Consider the following 19,036-nt stretch of genomic DNA (forward strand, 5'->3'; position numbering starts at 1 on the left):
ACAAGCAAAGCCCCGTCCACGGGATGCAGGCAGCACACAAAACCACGCACTCCGTCCACGGAAAAACCTCTCTCCAGGTAACCGGTCCCCGGTGCCCAAAAGATTGGGGATTTCTGATCTAAAACCTCAAAGTGGCCAGGACTACATGACGAAAACATGGCTTTTGATGCGCACATAAAAATGAGACAGAGCTTCCATTGCAACATTTTTGGCCACGTCCTGTGGACATTCCTGCTATGCGGAAGATCCGTGTCTCCGTAGATCCGTTCTTGGGAATCTTCTCCCCTCCAGCTACTAGGTGGAAGTTAGGCTTTGGAGCTTACTGACATTGGCCAAATGAACATGGCAAGAAAGTTACCAGAAGTTGCTCCAGGTCAGTTAGTCTTTAAAGGGTGTGATGCTATCGCTCTTGTGACGTGTTTCTCAACTCTGGACCCTGCTCCTGCCCCCCAAGGCAAATTTCCCATAGCTTTTCTCCTCTGTTCTTCTGCCAGAGCATAATATTGTTCTAGCATGTATATGGAATTCAGGAAGAGCAAAAGAGTCCAGCAATATGGACTTTGAAGGAGTCAACATCTACCCCAAAACTCAGAATGTTCAGTATCTAAAACGTTGAACCACTGAGACTTAACATTAATGTGCATCCTTTTTGTGACCATCTTAGGGTGAAGGTTGTCGAACTGTTCCTCTTTCTGGCCATGTCGGATTCGATAGCTTGCCTGACCAGCTGGTTAACAAATCGGTTGGCCATGGTTTCTCTTTCAACATCCTCTGTGTGGGTGAGTAGGACTTTAAAATTTTATTTTCTCCTCTCTTCGGCCCCACCTTCCAGGGGCCGCCACTTCCATTTTGGGGAAATTCCGTGCTAAATGTGAATTCCTCTGCAGCTCCCTGTAGAATAGATAAACAGGGCTGAGACAATACTCCTTTGATCCGCCTTGGATATGTTTTCGGTGTTGGCTTCTGGTCCTGTTCTACAAGATGATTAAGACTGAGTGGACAGGAAAGGATAGGACCAGCTCTCATACGGTTGGACAAAGAGAGCAGAAACTGCAAAGAGGCAGAGATTGAATGTGTCTAGCTCTGAGGGCAACTACTATTTTGTTGTTGTTTTGTTATTCAGTTGCTAAATTGTGTCCGACTCTTCACGACCCCCATGGACCAAAGCATGCCTCCTTCCCCCCGTTCTCCAAGACCTCCCAGAGTTTGCCCTAATTCATGTTCGTTGCGTCAATGTCTATTACTCTAGTAGGGTTCATATTAAGTAAAGAGCTAAAGAAAAGTGGGGTCCTTGGTGCTCTCTCAGCTTGGTTGCTTTCTCGCAGACGTTTCATGACCCAACTAGGTAACATCATCAGTGCTAGAAGGGAGTAGGGCTTTCTCTCTGCTTATATTCTTGTAACTTACCCTGGCGCTGTTGGTGGGAATGATCTTGGTGGTTCCATGTTTAGGCTGTTGTTTGCTGTTTGACTGAATTGGTAGTTCCTTGATTGGAATAATACAAAACAATAAATTATGCCATTTGCAACTTTAAGTGGGGTGAAGACAATTAGCTACACTCCCCATGAGACAAAGTTGTAAATTCTCTGTGGGTTCCTTCTGTAAAGTTTATGTAGATGACGAATTGTCTTCCCATTGATTGAGTTATTGCCATCAACGTTTTGTTCATTTCCATGTTTGGCAGTATATTGTCAATCTTGTTTGGGATATTTTGAAAGAGAACAAATGGCTGTGATGACTGGGTTTCAGTTATGACCTCTAATATACCACTGGTGCATTAATGTGGAATTTTGCTGTAGATGGAGAGTAATGCCCGTGTAGGACATTTAATGAAAAGAAATTGTCCATGTGGATATTGCTATATTAAGAACAAAGAGAGCTCGTCATAGCTCTCAAAACATTAACTTGGTCTTATGAATCATCTATTTATAAGAATATCCACATAAACCTCTGCACTTTAATATCCATGCTTTACATTTATTGAGTACTTGGCATTTATGATCATTATAATCGAAATAGCAGCTCTGAAGTAGAGGGTAGAGCTACATATTGCAGGTGAGAGATTAAGAACAAGGGCAAATGAGCTGAGCAGCAGAGAAGATGAGAGACAACACAATACAGTGTTTGAAACAGCCCGGAAGGGAGCCATTTCTCCATTTCCATTTTGCCACGAAGCTGAGGAATGGAGAAGAAAAGCAGGCAGAGCTGGGGATGGAGTTAAGCACGTCATCAGCTTAGAGGAATTACGTTCCCACCTGCAGTCCCAAGTCCAATCCAACTTGAATTCCATTGACCCTTCTCTGGCGCCAATTTACTGCCAATAAAGGAGAATATTTGTAGCGCAGGGTTGAATTGAGGGGTCCTTGGTGCTCTCTGAGCTTGGTGGTTTTCTTGCAGATGTTTCATTACCCAACTAGGTAACATCATCAGTGCTAGAATAGAGTGGAGGAGGGAGAGGAGGAGGAGGAGGAGAACTACTGGAACTGTGGGGTCCTTGGTGCTCTCTGAGTTTGGTGGTTTTCTTGCAGACCTTTCATTACCCAACTAGGTAACACTAGAATGGAGTGGAGGAGGGAGAGAGGAGGAGGAGGAGGAGGAGGAGGAGGAGGAGGAGAACTACTACTGGAACTGTGGGGTCCTTGGTGCCCTCTGAGCTTGGTGGTTTTCTTGCAGACCTCTCATTACCCAAACTAGCTAACATCACCAGCATTGATGATATTACCTAGTTTGGATAATGAAATATCTGCAAGAAAACCACCAAGCTCAGAACTTTAGTTGACTAGATTTTTGAATAAATCTTGTGTGCTGCAGTCTCACGGATGGTCCTGACTCTTTGTGCCTGACAGTAAGATAGTTTCCACACCAGTAACTTACAGAATCTTCACAGCCACGTCCAGCCATTGTTGACATGACCTAGTAAAGTCTGTCTACATGAATTGAAATTTTGACACAGCAATGACTGGATGATGTTCAAAGAGGCTGGAGGTCATTGTTGGGGGGGGAATGACTGAGGACCTGAGGTGTTCCTGTTGTGGAGGAAGAATATCTAGGACACCCCCCCCTTTTAAACTCTTTGGGTGGAAGGTGAAATAGACAGAAGAAATCAAATAAATGTCCTCAGTAAATGAATAAATAAATAATCAATGAACGAATGAACGAAGAGGCAAATAAGAAAATAAATCTGTAGAAATCAAATAAATACATACGATGTATATATTTACTTTGGATGCTTTTATTGTTTTAATTTTTTTTTAGGTTTAACCTTTTTTTAAGTTTTTAGAACTGTGAACTACCAAGGGTCACTGATTGATTGAATGAATGAAAGAATAGAAATTGGACGAATGAACAAACAAATAAAGGAAGTAAACAATTGATTTGAGTGAGATTTATCCCTGGGGCAAGTTCATAGAAACATTCTCTCTCTCTCTCTCTCTCTCTCTCTCTCTCTCCCTCCTCCTCCTCCTCCTTCCTCCTCTCTCTCTCTCCCCCTCCTTCTCTCCCTCCTTCTCTCCCCTCCTCCTCCTCCTCCTCCTCCTCCTCCTTCCTCTTCTCTCTCTCCTCCTCCCTCCCTTCCTCCCTCCCTCCCTCCCTCTCTCCTTCTATCCCTCTCTTCCTCCCTTCCTCCTCCTTCCTCCTCCCTCCCCTCCTCTCTCTGCCTTTATCAGCTTCTCTCTCATTCCTTCCCCAGGAAAAAAGCAGACTTTTTGCAAAGAACGTTACCTAACTGCTTTTATTTCAATGAAAAGGAAATGGTAATGTCAAATCTGGATGTGTTTGCAGTTCAGTTTGGCTGCTTTGGAAGTTCGGGTGCAGTTCTTAATGTTCCAAGACAGGAATTCTTTCCACTTGCTCATCTGGGCTCAGGGTCTCCCATTTATGTATTACAAACAAACAGTTCTTATTTCTACAAAGAAAGTTCTTATTTCCTATCTCCCATATTTCTACGGCCGCCCTTTGTCCGAAAAAGCGGCTTTTTAATTCGATTCTTGGAAAAGATCCGCTCGGTTTCGGCCAGCTGTGAAGGATGGCCTATTCAACCTGGGACAGTTCGCCATCAGGAAGCTTGGCTGGGCTCCATTCCCGGATGGGGTTACACCGAAACGGGGATCTGTCTCCGCCGTTTTGGTTCCAGGAAACTTTTTCCGTTTGAAAGCGATGATTACGGCTGTTTCCTCGGGCAATTTAATGTGTTCTGCGTCCTCCCCAAAGCCCAATTTCTGGATTGGGTTGCAGGAAATCCGTAGCTCATTAAAGAGCCGTTCCCGCTTCCTGGCTGTAGGCCCAGAGATGACATATCTTGACAAGAGCAAGTTGAAATTCAAAAAAAAAAAAAAAGTGACAAAATGCTGAATTCCACCCAACTCTTCTGCTGTTTCGGTCCAGGCATTGTGTGCTTTTTACTGCAGGTCCCAGAACCTCTTAATGTTGCCGCTCAAAATATTTATATTTTCCAGAGCCTTAAAAAAAAATTACGCACACTCCTATGTCATTTTTTGTTTTTTAAAAAAAGGAACATTTCAGGTGTAATCTTCAATGATATCACTGTAAGCACAGTGGCATAGCTTTGGAGAGAAAGAAGAAAATGAATCAGAAATAAAGATATATAGTCTATGTTTTTCCCCCTCCGTTTTTTTTTTTCTCCTCCTCCTATCCTGGAGACAGAAAGCTAAAACTGGAAGAAAATTCTTTCCCTTAAGAGAAAAAGCTCAGAATATTCTGTGGGAAAGCGACACTGGATCGGCTGATGGGTTTCCTTAAAAAGCAACAAAGAAATTCTAATTTGGGATCAGGAGTGGCGCCTCGTGTAAAATGCACCACTTTGTAAGGGGTGATGCGGATTTGCACGTCATCAAAATCTCGTGATGTTTTTGGTTCTTTTGATGGAAGGAGATTTTACAGAAAAATTGCCCTTGGAAAGGATGCAGGAAACCTGTTTATTTTATCAACTGGTTGTCTCAACTTGTCCAATATAGTCATCTGTTTAGCTTCTGAGATAGAAATCTTTGCCAATCCATGCTAGCAGAAACCAGAGATAGCCTGTTTCAAAGGATAAATCGGTAACAGAGCAAACAATTGGATGGTTTACTGGAATCAAACCCTTCTGGGTAGGCGTAGGGTAAGGACAGGATTGGATTGATGGACTGTTGACATTTGTTGGGCAAAACATAGGCTGTCTAGATGTGGAGGTACCGATAAAAGAGAACATTGATAGCTCTGAGTTGATCTTTGGGTCCCTTGGTGCTCTCTGAGCTTGGTGGTTTTCTTGCAGACGTTTCATGACCCAACTAGGTAACACCATTGGTGCTAGAAGAAGGGGGGGGAGAAGAAAGAGGAGGAAGAGGGGGAAGAGGAGGAGGACCAGTGGCAGAGAAGGAGGAGGACCGTATGGTCCTTAGTGCTCTGTGAACTTGGTGTTTTTCTTGCAGACATTTCATGACCCAACTAGGTAACACCATCAGTGCTAGAAGAAGGGGGGCAGAAGAAAGAGGAGGAAGAGGGGGAAGAGGAGGAAGAGGAGGAGGACTGGTGGCAGAGAAGGAGGAGGACCGTATGGTCCTTGGTGCTCTCTGAGCTTGGTGGTTTTCTTGCAGATGTTTCATGACCCAACTAGGTAACACCATCGGTGCTAGAAGAAGGGGGGGAGAAGAAAGAGGAGGAAGAGGGGGAAGAGGAGAAGGACCAGTGGCAGAGAAGGAGGAGGAGGAGGACCGTATGGTCCTTAGTGCTCTGTGAACTTGGTGGTTTTCTTGCAGACGTTTCATGACCCAACTAGGTAACACCATCAGTGCTAGAAGAAGGGGGGGAGAAGAAAGAGGAGGAAAAGAGGGAAGAGGAGGAGGAGGACTGGTGGCAGAGAAGGAGGAGGAGGAGGAGGAGGAGGACCGTATGTTCCTTGGTGCTCTCTGAACCTGGTGGTTTTCTTGCAGACGTTTCATGACCCAACTAAGTAACATCATCAGTGCTAGAGACCCAGTCTCTCCTGGCACTGAACTGAAGAAGCTTCTTGAATAAGAAGCCAAATGTTTTCAAAGGAAAAAAAAACCCCCAAGAAAGTCCAGTTGCCTTTTGGAAAAAGGACCATCACATCCTAGATGATTGAGAATGATCTCTCTAGACATTTTTCCTCTCTCTCGGTATTTGTCTTGAGCTCTTATTTCTCATGTCTGCACAAAGACTCTCGCAGATCTTAGGGGTAAATCTGTGCCTGCCTCTTGGCTCTCCTCCACCCTTCCCCACTGCTCAGTATTTCTCCTGAAAGTGGATCCTGCCTCTTCCTCGGCTTTGCAGGGAGAAAAAAATAACCTAAAAAAGGAAATTCTTCTGAAAAGCTACGGATTATACCCAGATGGAGGATTATCTTTTTTTTTTTATGATATACCTGTATTCTGCTTCTTCCTGTGTTGCCTTGGCATTTTTGCTTTCATCAATTAGATGGTTATAAGTGCCACTTTGTTTCTCTACAGCCGGGTAAAAATCATTTCTAGAGCTCACTGGAAGGATGGCTTTTAATTGCTGAATTGCTAATAGCGACAATCATTTTGTGTAATGTCGAATGTGTCGGTTTTGCAAAAGGCTGGGAGCTCACACCAGGGCTGAGAGAGGTGAGGTTGTCTTAAAAGAAAATATGAAAAATATATTTTTTTCACGTTGCTAAATTCAAATTTGTTTACTGCATCCCTGAGGCCAGATGCAAACGAGCTATTGAATAAAAGAAGTATTACATTCTCCTCTCTACGTGTGTGTATATGTGCATGAAAAAAAACAGCAAGTATAACGAATCTAAAAATAATGAAGAACATAGTTACTAAAAAAACCAAATGTGAATGCTTCTATCACAGTCTTCGAACTCCTTTTCCAAAATCCATACATCAGTGTTTCTTTTTCTGCCCTTCCTCCCTTTTTGCTCTGCTTTGAGGTGCATTTGTGTGTGTCTCTGTGCTTGGAAATGCCATTTCTATTTGGACTAGATTAGGTCCCCTACCTCCCCCTATGGCTTGAGGGCAAATTCTGCCCTGTTCTGTGATGCAGGAAATGTATGTCAATGAATTATTGTGTTAACAAAAAAAAAAAAGTAGGGAAGAAAAACACAACCTGCCATAACAATTTATTTTGCTTGCGTTTGATGGAGCCTCATAGCTACCCAAATAGGTTTGATTCCAAATTTGAGGAGTAGGAAGAATCTAACCTTTTATTTTTTTTTCAACTGAAGTGCATTTAAAAAAAAAAAAAGTCCTCACTTTATCCTGCACACCATTTTTGTTTTGGTTATTATTAAGCCACCGATAGAAGAGAATATTTGTAGCTGAGGGTTCAACTGCTGAGGTCCTTGGTGCTCTCTGGCTTTCTTGCAGACGTTTCATTACCCAACTAGGTAACATCATCAGTGTACAGTAATGAAATGTCTGCAAGAAAGCAAACAAGCGCAGAGAGCACTAAGGACCTCATAATTAAAATACTGATTGTTTATTTTTGTTTATTGAGGTGGAAATCTCAGAATTTCTTCCTTAAGGCATTAAGTATTCTCCTGCTCAAGTAAACTATACTGTACCAATAAATAATGTTCTCATCACATATTTAGCCTGTGTAAATACTGGAAAGGAGGGGGGGAAATCACATGTGCTCTTTGGTTCACTCTGCATTTGCTATTATTTGTTAGATTTCATCGTACGCCAGGGGTAGTCAACCTTGGCTCTTTTATGACTCGTGGACTTCAACTCCCAGAATTCCTGAGCCAGCTAAGCTGGCTCAGGAATTCTGGGAATTGAAGTCCACGAGTCATAAAAAAGCCAAGGTTGACTACCCCTGGCGTACGCTTTAGACTCCTTTTTAAATAAAACATGTGTGAGTATATGTGTTTTTCACCTCTCCAAGGGGAAACGGGCCTCGGGAAGTCAACCCTGATGGACACGCTCTTCAACACCAAGTTTGAAGGAGACCCAGCGTCTCATTCCCAGCCGGGAGTTCAGCTGAAATCCAGTTCCTACGACTTGCAGGAAAGCAACGTTCATCTGAAGCTGACCATTGTCAGCACGGTGGGCTTTGGTGATCAGATTAACAAAGAGGACAGGTAAGCAGGCCTTGACCACGATGAAATAGAAACCAGGGCTTATTTTCTGGATGGTTTCATCTTGAGGGGAGCTACGTATGTCTAGTCTAACGAAGAAAAGGACTAGGGGTGACACGATAGCAGCGTTCCAATATTTGAGGGGCTGCCACAAGGAAGAAGGGATCAATCTATTCTCCAAAGCCCCAGAAGACAGAACAAGAAACAACGGATGGAAACTAATCAAGGAGAGAAGCAATCTAGAACTAAGGAGGAATTTCCTGAGAGTCAGAACAATCAACCAATGGAAAGGCTTGCCTTCAGAGATGGTGGATGCTCCAACACTAGAGGTTTCTAAGAAGAGATTGGACAACACGTGTCTGAAATGCTATAGGGTCTCCTGTTATGGGCAGAGGGGTGGACTAGAAGACCTCCAAGATCTCTTCCAACTCTGTTGTTTCATTATACGGTTGAGAACCAAATCTGGTAATGCCTTGTTGGCTAAATCCAGACAGGTCTCTTAGATGTTCAGATGTTCAGATGAATTGCTGAACAGGAAAGGGAGTGGACGTGGGTGGCATTATAATCATGCGAAATGATGTCCAGTCTTGAATTCTGGGACTGGTATAGTCACCCAACCATCTGGAGAATTACCAGATGAAAGAAGTTGCACAAAAGAAGCTTTGTTTTTTTTTTAATGTAGGAAGCACCGGAAAAGAATTAACGTGTGTTCTGTTTCCCCGTTTTTTTCCTCCACGAAGCTACAAACCCATTGTAGAATTCATCGATACTCAATTTGAAGCCTATCTGCAAGAGGAGCTGAAAATTAAGCGGGTGCTGCATAATTACCACGATTCCAGGGTCCATGCTTGCTTGTATTTCATCGCTCCCACAGGACATTCTCTGAAATCCCTGGATCTGGTCACCATGAAGAAACTGGACAGTAAGGTAAGGCCATCAGAGGAGAAGGTCCTGTTCATGCTCTCGCTTCACGTGACTTCTGAGGTTTCTTGTGACGCTTCCTATACTTCCTATACAAGATTGGTTCGTTTGGAGATTGTACGATTTGGGAGCAGAACTCTTAATTCAGTCCTGCTTGAACAGAATCCGGTAGCAAGTTTAAGGATGTCTGATGCTCTGTGGGAAGAAAGATTGGAAGATTGAGCCCAGAGAATGATCAGATAAGAGCAGCAGAGTCCACACTGGGTTATCAGAATGGATAATCTTAAATTAAATCAGAACTGGACAACCTGTGGCATGGGAAAACTGATTATGCCATCGAATATCCATGACATGCAGACCTCAAATGGGTGTGTGTCATGTAAAGGTAATTGCAACCATATGCTATCCCATTTTTGGGTAGAAATGTAAGGAAAAGGAATAGATCACTAACCAAAATCTTGCCTCTTGTATAAAGAATTATGACTGTGCATATTTCCTATTAAGTTTTAATTCTTCTCTCCCTCTCTCTCTCTGTCTCTCTGTCTCTGTCTCTCTCTCTGTCTCTGTCTCTCTCTCTCTGTATCCTGTCCATCCATCATCTATCTATCTATCTATCTATCTATCTATTAATCTATCTATCTATCTATCTATCTATCTATCTATCTATCTATCTATCTATCTATCATTTATCTATCTACTTGTCTGTCTGTCTGTCTGTCTGTCTGTCTGTCTGTCTGTCTGTCTGTCTGTCTATCTATCTATCTATCTATCTATCTATCTATCTATCTATCTATCTATCTATCTATCTATCTATCATCTATCTATCTATCTTAAAGTCCAGGAAAATATAAAGGAGAATCCCTTCTTCCACTCTCCTGACATTTTGGCAAAATGGCTCTGGGGATTTTCATGCAGTCCAACTTGATGTTATTTAAATGTTCAGAATGCTTCTTTTCTCCTTTGGGATTTCCTGCAGGTGAATATCATTCCTATTATTGCCAAATCCGATGCCATCTCCAAGAGCGAGCTGACCAAATTCAAAATTAAGATCACCAGTGAACTCGTGAGCAACGGGGTGCAAATCTATCAGTTCCCTACTGACGATGAATCTGTGTCAGAAATAAATGGAACCATGAATGTAAGATAATACTGCAGTAACCATAATAGCTCCTGGATTAAATGTTGCATTTGGAAAAAAGATTCAGGCAGGACTGCCTTGTCCTCTGTATTGTTCCTCCCTTCATCCATGGTGTTGAAAGAATATTGATTTTGATTTTAGTTTGTTTTGAACTACTGAACTATAATTAGCACACATTATCAGATAACTAAGTGAACATAGATATAACATGAATAGGGGGGGGGGGGAATAAAAATACCAACAACTCTACTAAAGTTTACTGGATGTTTTTACTGTTTTATTGTTTTTGTTTTAATAGTTTTATAATTTTAGAACTGTAAGCCAGTTGGGCAACTATAGAAATTGGGCGACTATAAAAATTGAATGAATAAAAATTAATAAATAAAATGCAAGTAGAGAGGTACGATTTACAGATTTACCATGTATGTAAAGCATTACCTTACTGTAGTCTCTTGCAATTGGGATAAACCATAAAATCCACCCCCATTTGATAATATTGTGGTTCCTGCTGGAAATGCTTGACACGTCATCTAATATTAAAGATGCATTCTCTGTTTTTCTTGGGGTGCTCCAGGCTCATTTACCCTTTGCCATCATTGGTAGCACAGAAGAAGTCAAGATAGGAAATAAAATGATGAAGGCACGTCAATATCCATGGGGGATTGTGCAGGGTAAGTAAGGTGGCTAGTTCAAGAGATCTTGGTGGCATCTTGACAAAATGTTTGTTGTGTTAGCTTGATCATGTGCAGCTGGTCTTGAACAAGATAGGTTCATATACAATAGAAGGTTCCATAAAACGTCCCACCTGTGTAATAAATTTTAGACTCATGTTTCTATTCAATAAGAAACATTGGATGGAAAGAACAATTAGCAACGGATGGGAACTGATCAGGGAGAGAAGCAACTCTAGAACTAAGGAGAAATTAATCAGTGGAAACAATTAATCAGTCGAACAACCTGCCTCCAGAAGTTGTGGGTGCTCCAACACTGGAGGTTTTTAAGAAGGGATTGAACAACATTTGTCTGAAAAGACATAGGGTTTCCTGCCTAAGCAGGGCATTAGACTAGAAGATCTCCAAGGTCCCTTTCAACTCTGTTATTCTGTTATTGGGTCATTGTGTTTCTCAACCTTGGCAGCTTGAAGATAGATGGACTTCAACTCCCAGAATTCCCCAGCCAGTCACTGATCTGCCACCCTCTTTTTATCTACTCCATGCAGTGGAAAACGAAGCCCACTGTGACTTTGTAAAACTCAGAGAGATGTTGATCCGGGTAAACATGGAAGATCTTCGCGAACAAACCCACACGCGCCATTATGAATTATATCGGCGATGTAAACTGGAAGAAATGGGATTTAAGGATTCCGATCCAGACAGCAAGCCATTCAGGTATTGTTTAAACCAGATCAGGGGCACCTGTGGAAGGAGGGGGCTTTCCCAAAATAAACCAAGAGGATGAATAGGTTTTTGATTACGTGAGCTGCAAGCTGATTCAAACTGATTGGGCTGGGTTTTTTTCCTCTTGTTCAAATGTTGCCCCTCCCTCCTTCTTGCTGTAGTTTACAAGAAACCTACGAGGCCAAAAGGAATGAATTTCTCGGAGAACTTCAGAAGAAAGAAGAGGAAATGAGACAGATGTTTGTCCAGAGGGTGAAAGAAAAGGAAGCGGAGCTGAAAGAGGCTGAAAAAGAGGTGAATTGATTGACTGATTAAATGTATTTGCTGCCCATCTCATTTTGAAGCGACTCTTGAATGGACGAGGGTCCACAGAGAGGCTGAACTGGTACTGCATCAGTCATGACCGAGGTGACTAACGGTTTAGATCTGAGCGAGGTTTCTGATTTTAAACGCATTATTTTCTTTGCCACAAGATAGCTTTCGTTTAATCAAGCTGCACATCTCACAGCATCACCTGCGTTAAGTGTTTTGTGGGATCCTCCCCAAAGCAACATCTCAGGTCTTACCACCCAGAGGTCTGTTCCCCGCTTTAAATGAGTAGGGTCTTCAATCCTTATTTTCTTGCAGACTCTTTTTTCTCTATGCAAAGCAAAGAGAGAATATCTGTGAATATAATGGCAGACAGAGAGAGGTTTCTCAGAATGCCACATCACTGTGAGAGATTTAAGGCAAGTTGTGCTATCACAGAGAAGTATTTAAATTAAATCAAAGTTTTCTCTTGAGCTTTGATGTTATCACTTCTGTATCTCTGTCTCAGCTACTTTGGTTAGCAGGCTATTCAAACATCAGATCTGCTCCACCCCAAGCTGCACATTTTTTGTTCAAGGTTCTGTCCCTCGTGTGCAATCTCTTCCCAAAGCAAGTTAGTCATGGGATGGCTGAACCCCATAATTCTCTTCCTAAAGTGTTTTGGGACTGTCTGTATTTCAGGTCACTTTATTCCAGGCCCCTCGTAAGTTTCTGAGGAACCTCTTGGCTCCTGGATGAACTCTAGATGTCACTGATTCTGCCAAGGATCTCCCCTTGAGAATTGGATCTACTTGTATGCCTTTGTGCCCTTATTCCAGCTCCATGAGAAATTTGATCGTCTGAAGAAACTGCATCAGGATGAGAAGAAGAAGCTGGAAGATAAGAAGAAATCCCTGGACGATGAAGTCAACGCGTTTAAGCAGAGGAAGACAGCTGCTGAACTGCTTCAGTCTCAGACTCAGCAGGCAGGAGGTTCACAGACACTGAAAAGGGACAAGGAGAGAAAAAAGTAAGTGGGCATCCTTGGCCTCTTCCCTCCTTGTTTTTCTCCACAGTTGATGTCATTTTACCACCCTTGGGGTACCAACGTGCCTTACCTCTTTTCAAAATCCTCTTTGGGAGCTGGGCTGTTCAGGGTATGGATAGATAGATTGGTAGGATCTCATGAGTTGTCCCTCAACCAGTTTAATCAATGTCTAGTCCAGTGGTTCTCAACCTTTTTAATGCCGCGACCCCAACCGGTCGTAAGTCGAGGACTAAACCGGTCGTAAGTCGAGGACTAAACTGGTCGTAAGTCGAGGACTAAACCGGTCGTAAGTCGAGGACTACCCAACCGGTCGTAAGTCGAGGACTTTCCCTGCCCGGGAGCGCCGTGCATGCGTGGTTCCGCCCCCTGCGCCGGCCGAGGCATAGCTGGCAAGCGGCAGAGACGGAGCAGGCCGACCACCAGCTGGCCCAGCCCAAGGGAGGTAAGGCACTCGCCGGAAAAGGGGGGAAAAAATGGCGGACAAAAAAAATGGCAGACAGCCTTGCTTGGCGACCCCCGTGAAATGGTCAATCGACCCCAAATGGGGTCCCGACCCACAGGTTGAGAACCACTGGTCTAGTCGATTTCCCATCCTCTGGTAGCAACGTTTCTTGGGCTTTGCTAGTTGAAAGATGGCGGACGTTCTCTGAAGTCCAAATGATTGGTTCCCATCATAAAAACCGCCCCATCTAACCTACAGAACTGGCTGGTCAGAAAGACACAAGTTGGAGTTAAACCGTGTCATCTAGTGACACTGTTGATTCCATCTGATTTACCTCACCTCATGAAAGGAAGTTTGACCTTAAAGCCAGGTGCTCCTCACTCTCCTCAGACCATTGACTTCTGTCACCTCAAAGAGTCACCCATTTAGGGACACAGGTGGCTTTTGCCCCAGTCATATAGGAAGACAATAACTCTCTCAGTTTGCATTATTTGAAAAGTTGGAGCCACTAACGCTCTTCAGTCTGAGGCGGAAGCTGTAAGACAGTGTTGTCTACTTTAACGACTTCAAGACGTGTGGACTTCAACCTTCAGAATTCCCATCTTAGCAACTTTAAGATGTATGGACTTCAACTTCCAGAACTCCCCAGCCAGAATTATGGAAGTTGTAGTCCACACATCTTAATCTTGCTAAGGTGGACCAACACTGCTTTCAGGGTCATTGCTTCCATTTGATGCTTGACATATGGGGACGAGAACTGAGCAGGCCAAATAAAATCCACCGATCCTCCTAACTTTATCGTGTTGCAAAACGATAACTAAGCGGGCCTTCTCAAAAATAGAAGTATCTCCCCGACTTCTCCATTTTTACCCTTTCACCAAGTCTTCCCCAGATGGCTACCTGCAAAAATTATTTTAAGTTTTTTTCCCCCGCTGCTGAAGTAATGTGAGAAAAAAAAAATCAAGGCTTATTTTAAAAAAATCTTTTATTTCTTTTTCCCTTACGTTTTCAGTGTGCTAAATTTGCCTTCCTCTTAGTTGTCATTTGTGTGCTATTTTTCAGTTAATCCCTGCTGTTTGCTGCATGGTGCATGCATGGTGCATGACGGCACCTTGTGCTGGTAAGCTGTGACTAAACCGAGAAGGCCAGGCAGTGGGATCCACAAACACACCTTGTGCCAAACCAGACACAAGCCTCCTGAATCGTCTGACTCCTAGCATTTTTGGCCATTCCCAACACACAGACCTCATCAACACACGCACCCTTTCTTCTAAGTAAGGTGAACGCAGGCAAAAGATCCTTTCCCTTCTACATCGGCTATTTGGACTGCCGCAAAGATTTTTTTTTTTAAGTATTACATTTTTTTTTAAAAAAAAGTATTAAAATCTTTGTTACAAAATGCATCAGTTCCTTCCTCCTTCCCTCCCCCCCCCTTTTTTTTGGGGTGCCCGATGCTGGTTTCCATAACGCAGTAACTGACGTTCATAAAGGGACTTTTTTTCCCCTTCATTCTGGATAGGATAAGGTTAAATTCACATGGTGCAAAAATTAAAGGCCGTCCCCAACTTACCACACATTCTATTAGTTCGAAGACAAAAATGGCACTGGGGAAAAAAAGGGACTTCCAATCATTGCAGCATCCCCACAGTCATGAGATCAAAATTTGGGTATGTATTTACGATGGTTGCAGCATTCTGCAATAGCCATAAGCAATAGCAACTTCCTCAACTGACTTCTGACAAGCAAAGTCAATGAGGAAGCCGGCCAGATTTGTTAACGATCTCAAGATTCACTTATCCATAGTGATTCACTTAAGAACCAATTTGCTTAGCCACAGAAATTCTGATCCCAATTGCAGTCGTAAGTCGAGGGCTGTTTATAGCGCTATTAGCCTTTAGTGGCTAAGCTGGTTAGAACCAACAATAACTAAACCTTCCAGTACTTGGGAAAAAAATATATCTTCCAGCTGTTTAGGATGAAATCTTACTTGAATCACTGGGGACCTTTTATAATAGTCGATGGGTGGGCCTGATATAGTAATTTAAACAAGTTTTTCTGGGGTTTAAAGGACCCTTCCAGAATAGTTTGTGCCCAGAATGAAAGACGAGCTAAGAGCAGAAAGGAGAAAAACCAACAGTTTGTCCTCAGGAACCACATCAGCAATGTGAAAAACGGGCCCAAACAATAGACTTGTTTATCCTGGTCTCAGAATATGTAACCCAGGGCTGGAGAGGAACTTGGATAAACATTGTGAGTCCTTGTTAAGCTTTGAATTGCTTTTGGCGGGTTGCCACGTTCAGCCCTGAAGCATGCTAGTTGTGGGTCAAAGAAGGCTCAGATTATAGGTGGCAAACAAAGGCTTGGAGAACAAGGCATCTTGGTTCTTCCTTTTTAAAGGGCAGGGAGATCCTTTCCAGCCATTCCCATTCCAGTTTTGATTTGGGCTAGGAAATTTTGCATGGCGCATGCGTTCTCCTGCCTCCACCTCAACTGCCAGCTGCAATCTGCTGGCAGCAAAAAGGTGGCAGATATAATGCGGTAGAATTCAAGCATGTTTAAACAAAATCAAAAACTAACCATTTCTCTCCCTTTCCTCTTATAATTTAGATACCAGAGATGGGCAAGTAGACTGTGGCGATGCCAGAATTGTGTTGATGCTTATTTGCATTTCTTGGCCAGTGTTACAAGAGCTTAAATGTGAAGCATCCCTTTTAAAAATTGCTAGGTGGTTTATAAGCTTACAGGCTCAAGGAGTTTAAAAGACAGATGAATATTGTTTTTAGTTCATTGCGGTCATTTTTTCCCCCATTAAGAGTGTTATTAAGCCTTAAAGTCAGGTTTTTTTAGTCAACTATTTATATTTTGTTCCAGAATAGGAAGATCACAGTTGATACGTACTGTATGTTCATTTTCAATAAAACACAAACCTTTGAATGTAATATATAACCAAGGGTTTTGCTGTCTCATCTGGTATCTCCCAGAGTGACACTGGATTCAAAATACGTTGTCCATCTCTGGTTCAAACCTTATTTAGCCTAAATTAATTGAGAGAAATATTAATCCTTTTTGGTTACTGTTGTTTGTTTTCAGTTCAAGCTTCCTGTGTAGACCTTTCCCCAAGAAAAAAAAATCCATATTTTAAATTAATATGCATTTCATCTCTGTACCTTTTCTTTCTAATGCATCTTCCTCTTATATTCTGCATTTTTTTCTGGTTTTTTGTTTTCCTGAATACAAAAAGAGTCAAAGAATTTGGCAATTCTTTTTTGGCTCTGATGAGCTAAGCTCCAAATACTGATTTGTTTTTATCCTGTTGACCTGCAGTTTCTCTCAGGACTGATGTCTCCAAAATGTCCAGCATCAGCATTTCCTTAAGCCAAAGGGAGAGAGAGAAAAAAGGATTGAGCCTAAAAAGTTCCTTTTTCTCTTGGCTTGTTTTTGGAAGAGCTTTATAGGATATTTTTAAGCAGAGTTTTGTCCGATTTTCGTTTTTCTCTCCGTCTTGACTGTTACAAACACAATGAGTGCAGCAATAGGAATTTGAAGATGTAACCGGAGCTGTGTTTAGCATTTTCCATCCTGAATGTTGAACCTTGGGTCTTCAATGTATAAGCCAGAATTTTACCATTGAGTTACACCTGACTAGAGTCTATAGCCAATCTATAATCAATACCATAATCCAGAGAGAGAGAGAGAGAGAGAGAGAGAGAGAGAGAGAGAGAGAGAGAGAGAGAGAGCATTGGCATGTTCCAGCTGTTCCGTCCATTAGCCTTGATTTTAATTGAAATATAACTTGAAAGAGGAAGTTCTATGTCATTACTAGCAAGGATATTGCCTCTACAGATATGTGTGAGGGAAAGCCCATTTGAATGTCTTTCTGTCTTTGGATTTGGTATCCTGTTCTCATATTTGTTCTCGAATCCACGTCTTCCATAATTGTAAAATGTTTCCTACTCGGTGGTCCCAGCTATAAAGGTGATGGACAGGCCACCCATGACCAACTATCGGTCCATTCTCTAGAACATGAGTCTCCAAACTTGACCACTTTAGGATTTGTGGACTTCAACTCCCAGAATTCCCTAGCCAGCATGAAATCCACGAGCATGTCTGGATGGGGAATTCTGGGAGTTGAAGTCCACAAATCTTAAAGTTGCCAAGTTTTGAGACCCCTGATTTTGAGATTAAATGTCCCCTACCCTCAGTGTAGAACTAGACAAACAACCAGCTCGATGAATAGTTTAGGGCAGGGCCCTTGGCCCTTTTATGACTTGTGGATTTCAACTCCCAGAATTCCTCAGCCAATGTGCCTGGCTGAGGAATTCTGGGAGTTGAAGTCCACCAGTCATAAAAGGGCCAAGTTTGAAGACTCCTGGTTTAGGGTATATTTCTCAGCCGCGCCACCAAATGGATGTTCATATTTTCAATATCCTTGGAAACCCTTCAAATCTGAAACCTTGGTTTTCTCGGAAATAAACCCATTGCACTGAAATCATTCTGAATGAACGAAATCCCCTCACATGTTCTCAAATGTTACTTCCCTTTGGGGGGGGTCTTGTCCTTATCTTCGATGGGAGGCTTTTTTAAAAAAAGAAAAGAAAAATAAACATTGAAACAATTCTGGTTAATGCTTTGTTTTTATTCTTTGTTTTCCTTTTTTTTTGTTTTCTTTTGTCGTTACCCTTCTTTTACAGTAACCCCTGGCTATGTACTGAGTAATCCCCTTTGAATATACTGATCTGGGATGTCGACCGTCACTTTATTTATTGCGCTCCCGTTCAGCCATGGTCATCTCACGGGCCTTCCAGAATATCATTTTTATATTCCACGCAAACAATTTACATTTATTTTGATTTGCTGCTTTGGCTGTATCATGGTGCGCGCGCCTGATATAAAAGACCGATTTTATATCTTTTCTTCTACACTGTGGATTGTTTAGGATGCCCACTCTAGGTTTGCCTGTAAACAAGCCCACCAAGTTTACTCGTCAAGCAAATTGCTAACAAACTGAAGGTTGATGTTGTATTTTCGGATGTCCATCAGCAAGGGATGGAATGATGAATGTGCTGTGGTATTAACACAAGCCTGTCATCAAAATCTAGTTGAGTGGCGAATAAACAAACAAAAAAAAATTGTTTGCAGTATCTGGATACACAAACCCCTTGAATACTCTTTATGGTAAAAGTTGTGTTATTTCCCACTGCTGCCTTTATTCGTTTATTTTTAAGTGGGAGCAGGAATTACATGGATAAAGCCCCTTAATGAGCCACTGGGGTTTATAAGCAGTTTTTAATTAGATATGGGACTACACCCCTTTAGGGGTGGCATGGTAGCTCAATGGTTAAGGCGCTGAGCTTGTCAATGGTTAAGGTGCTGAGCACCACACGATGGGGTGAGCTCCTGTCCTGATCTCAGCTCCTGCCAACCTAGTAGTTCAAAAGCATGCAAATGCAAGTAGGTACCACTTCAGTGGGAAGGTAACAGTGCTCTGTGACCACATGACCACGGAAATGTCTTTGTTCAATGCTGGCTCAGTGGCCTTGAAATGGAGATGAGCAGCACCCTTAAAGTCGGCAATGACTAGTGGACTAAAATCCACAGGGGACTCTGTACACCTTTTTGCTCAAAGCTGTTCCATTGCCCCAAACATGAAAAGGAGGAGGAGATGAGAGCCAGGATATTTAAGATCCAATTCTGGGTTTCTAAGTTAACATTTGGGTTCCTGAAAAATAAAATAGTT

General features: G+C 42.4%; 1 protein-coding gene across 1 annotated transcript; it reads left to right on the top strand.

The window, feature by feature from the left end:
• Positions 1 to 671: 671 nt before the first annotated feature.
• LOC107300373 (septin-6) lies at positions 672 to 18,169 on the top strand. Its single transcript, XM_015829708.1, has 9 exons — positions 672 to 779; positions 7,873 to 8,068; positions 8,806 to 8,992; positions 9,963 to 10,124; positions 10,699 to 10,795; positions 11,344 to 11,512; positions 11,683 to 11,815; positions 12,649 to 12,839; positions 17,991 to 18,169. The coding sequence occupies exons 2-9, from the start codon at positions 7,902 to 7,904 to the stop codon at positions 18,013 to 18,015; spliced, it is 1,131 nt and encodes a 376-aa protein (XP_015685194.1). The 5' UTR covers positions 672 to 779; positions 7,873 to 7,901; the 3' UTR covers positions 18,016 to 18,169.
• Positions 18,170 to 19,036: the final 867 nt, after the last annotated feature.

Source organism: Protobothrops mucrosquamatus, unplaced genomic scaffold (assembly GCF_001527695.2).
Source record: "Protobothrops mucrosquamatus isolate PMUCROS unplaced genomic scaffold, P.Mucros_1.0 scaffold6820, whole genome shotgun sequence".
In the NCBI taxonomy this organism is placed as follows: Eukaryota; Metazoa; Chordata; class Lepidosauria; order Squamata; family Viperidae; genus Protobothrops; species Protobothrops mucrosquamatus.

Coding starts and splice junctions, on each gene's coding strand:
- LOC107300373 (XM_015829708.1), top strand. CDS start 7,902: ATGGACACGCTCTTCAACACCAAGTTTGAAGGAGACCCAGCGTCTCAT. Junction 8,993..9,962: donor TGAAGAAACTGGACAGTAAG/GTAAGGCCATCA, acceptor GATTTCCTGCAG/GTGAATATCATTCCTATTAT. Junction 10,796..11,343: donor TCCATGGGGGATTGTGCAGG/GTAAGTAAGGTG, acceptor TACTCCATGCAG/TGGAAAACGAAGCCCACTGT.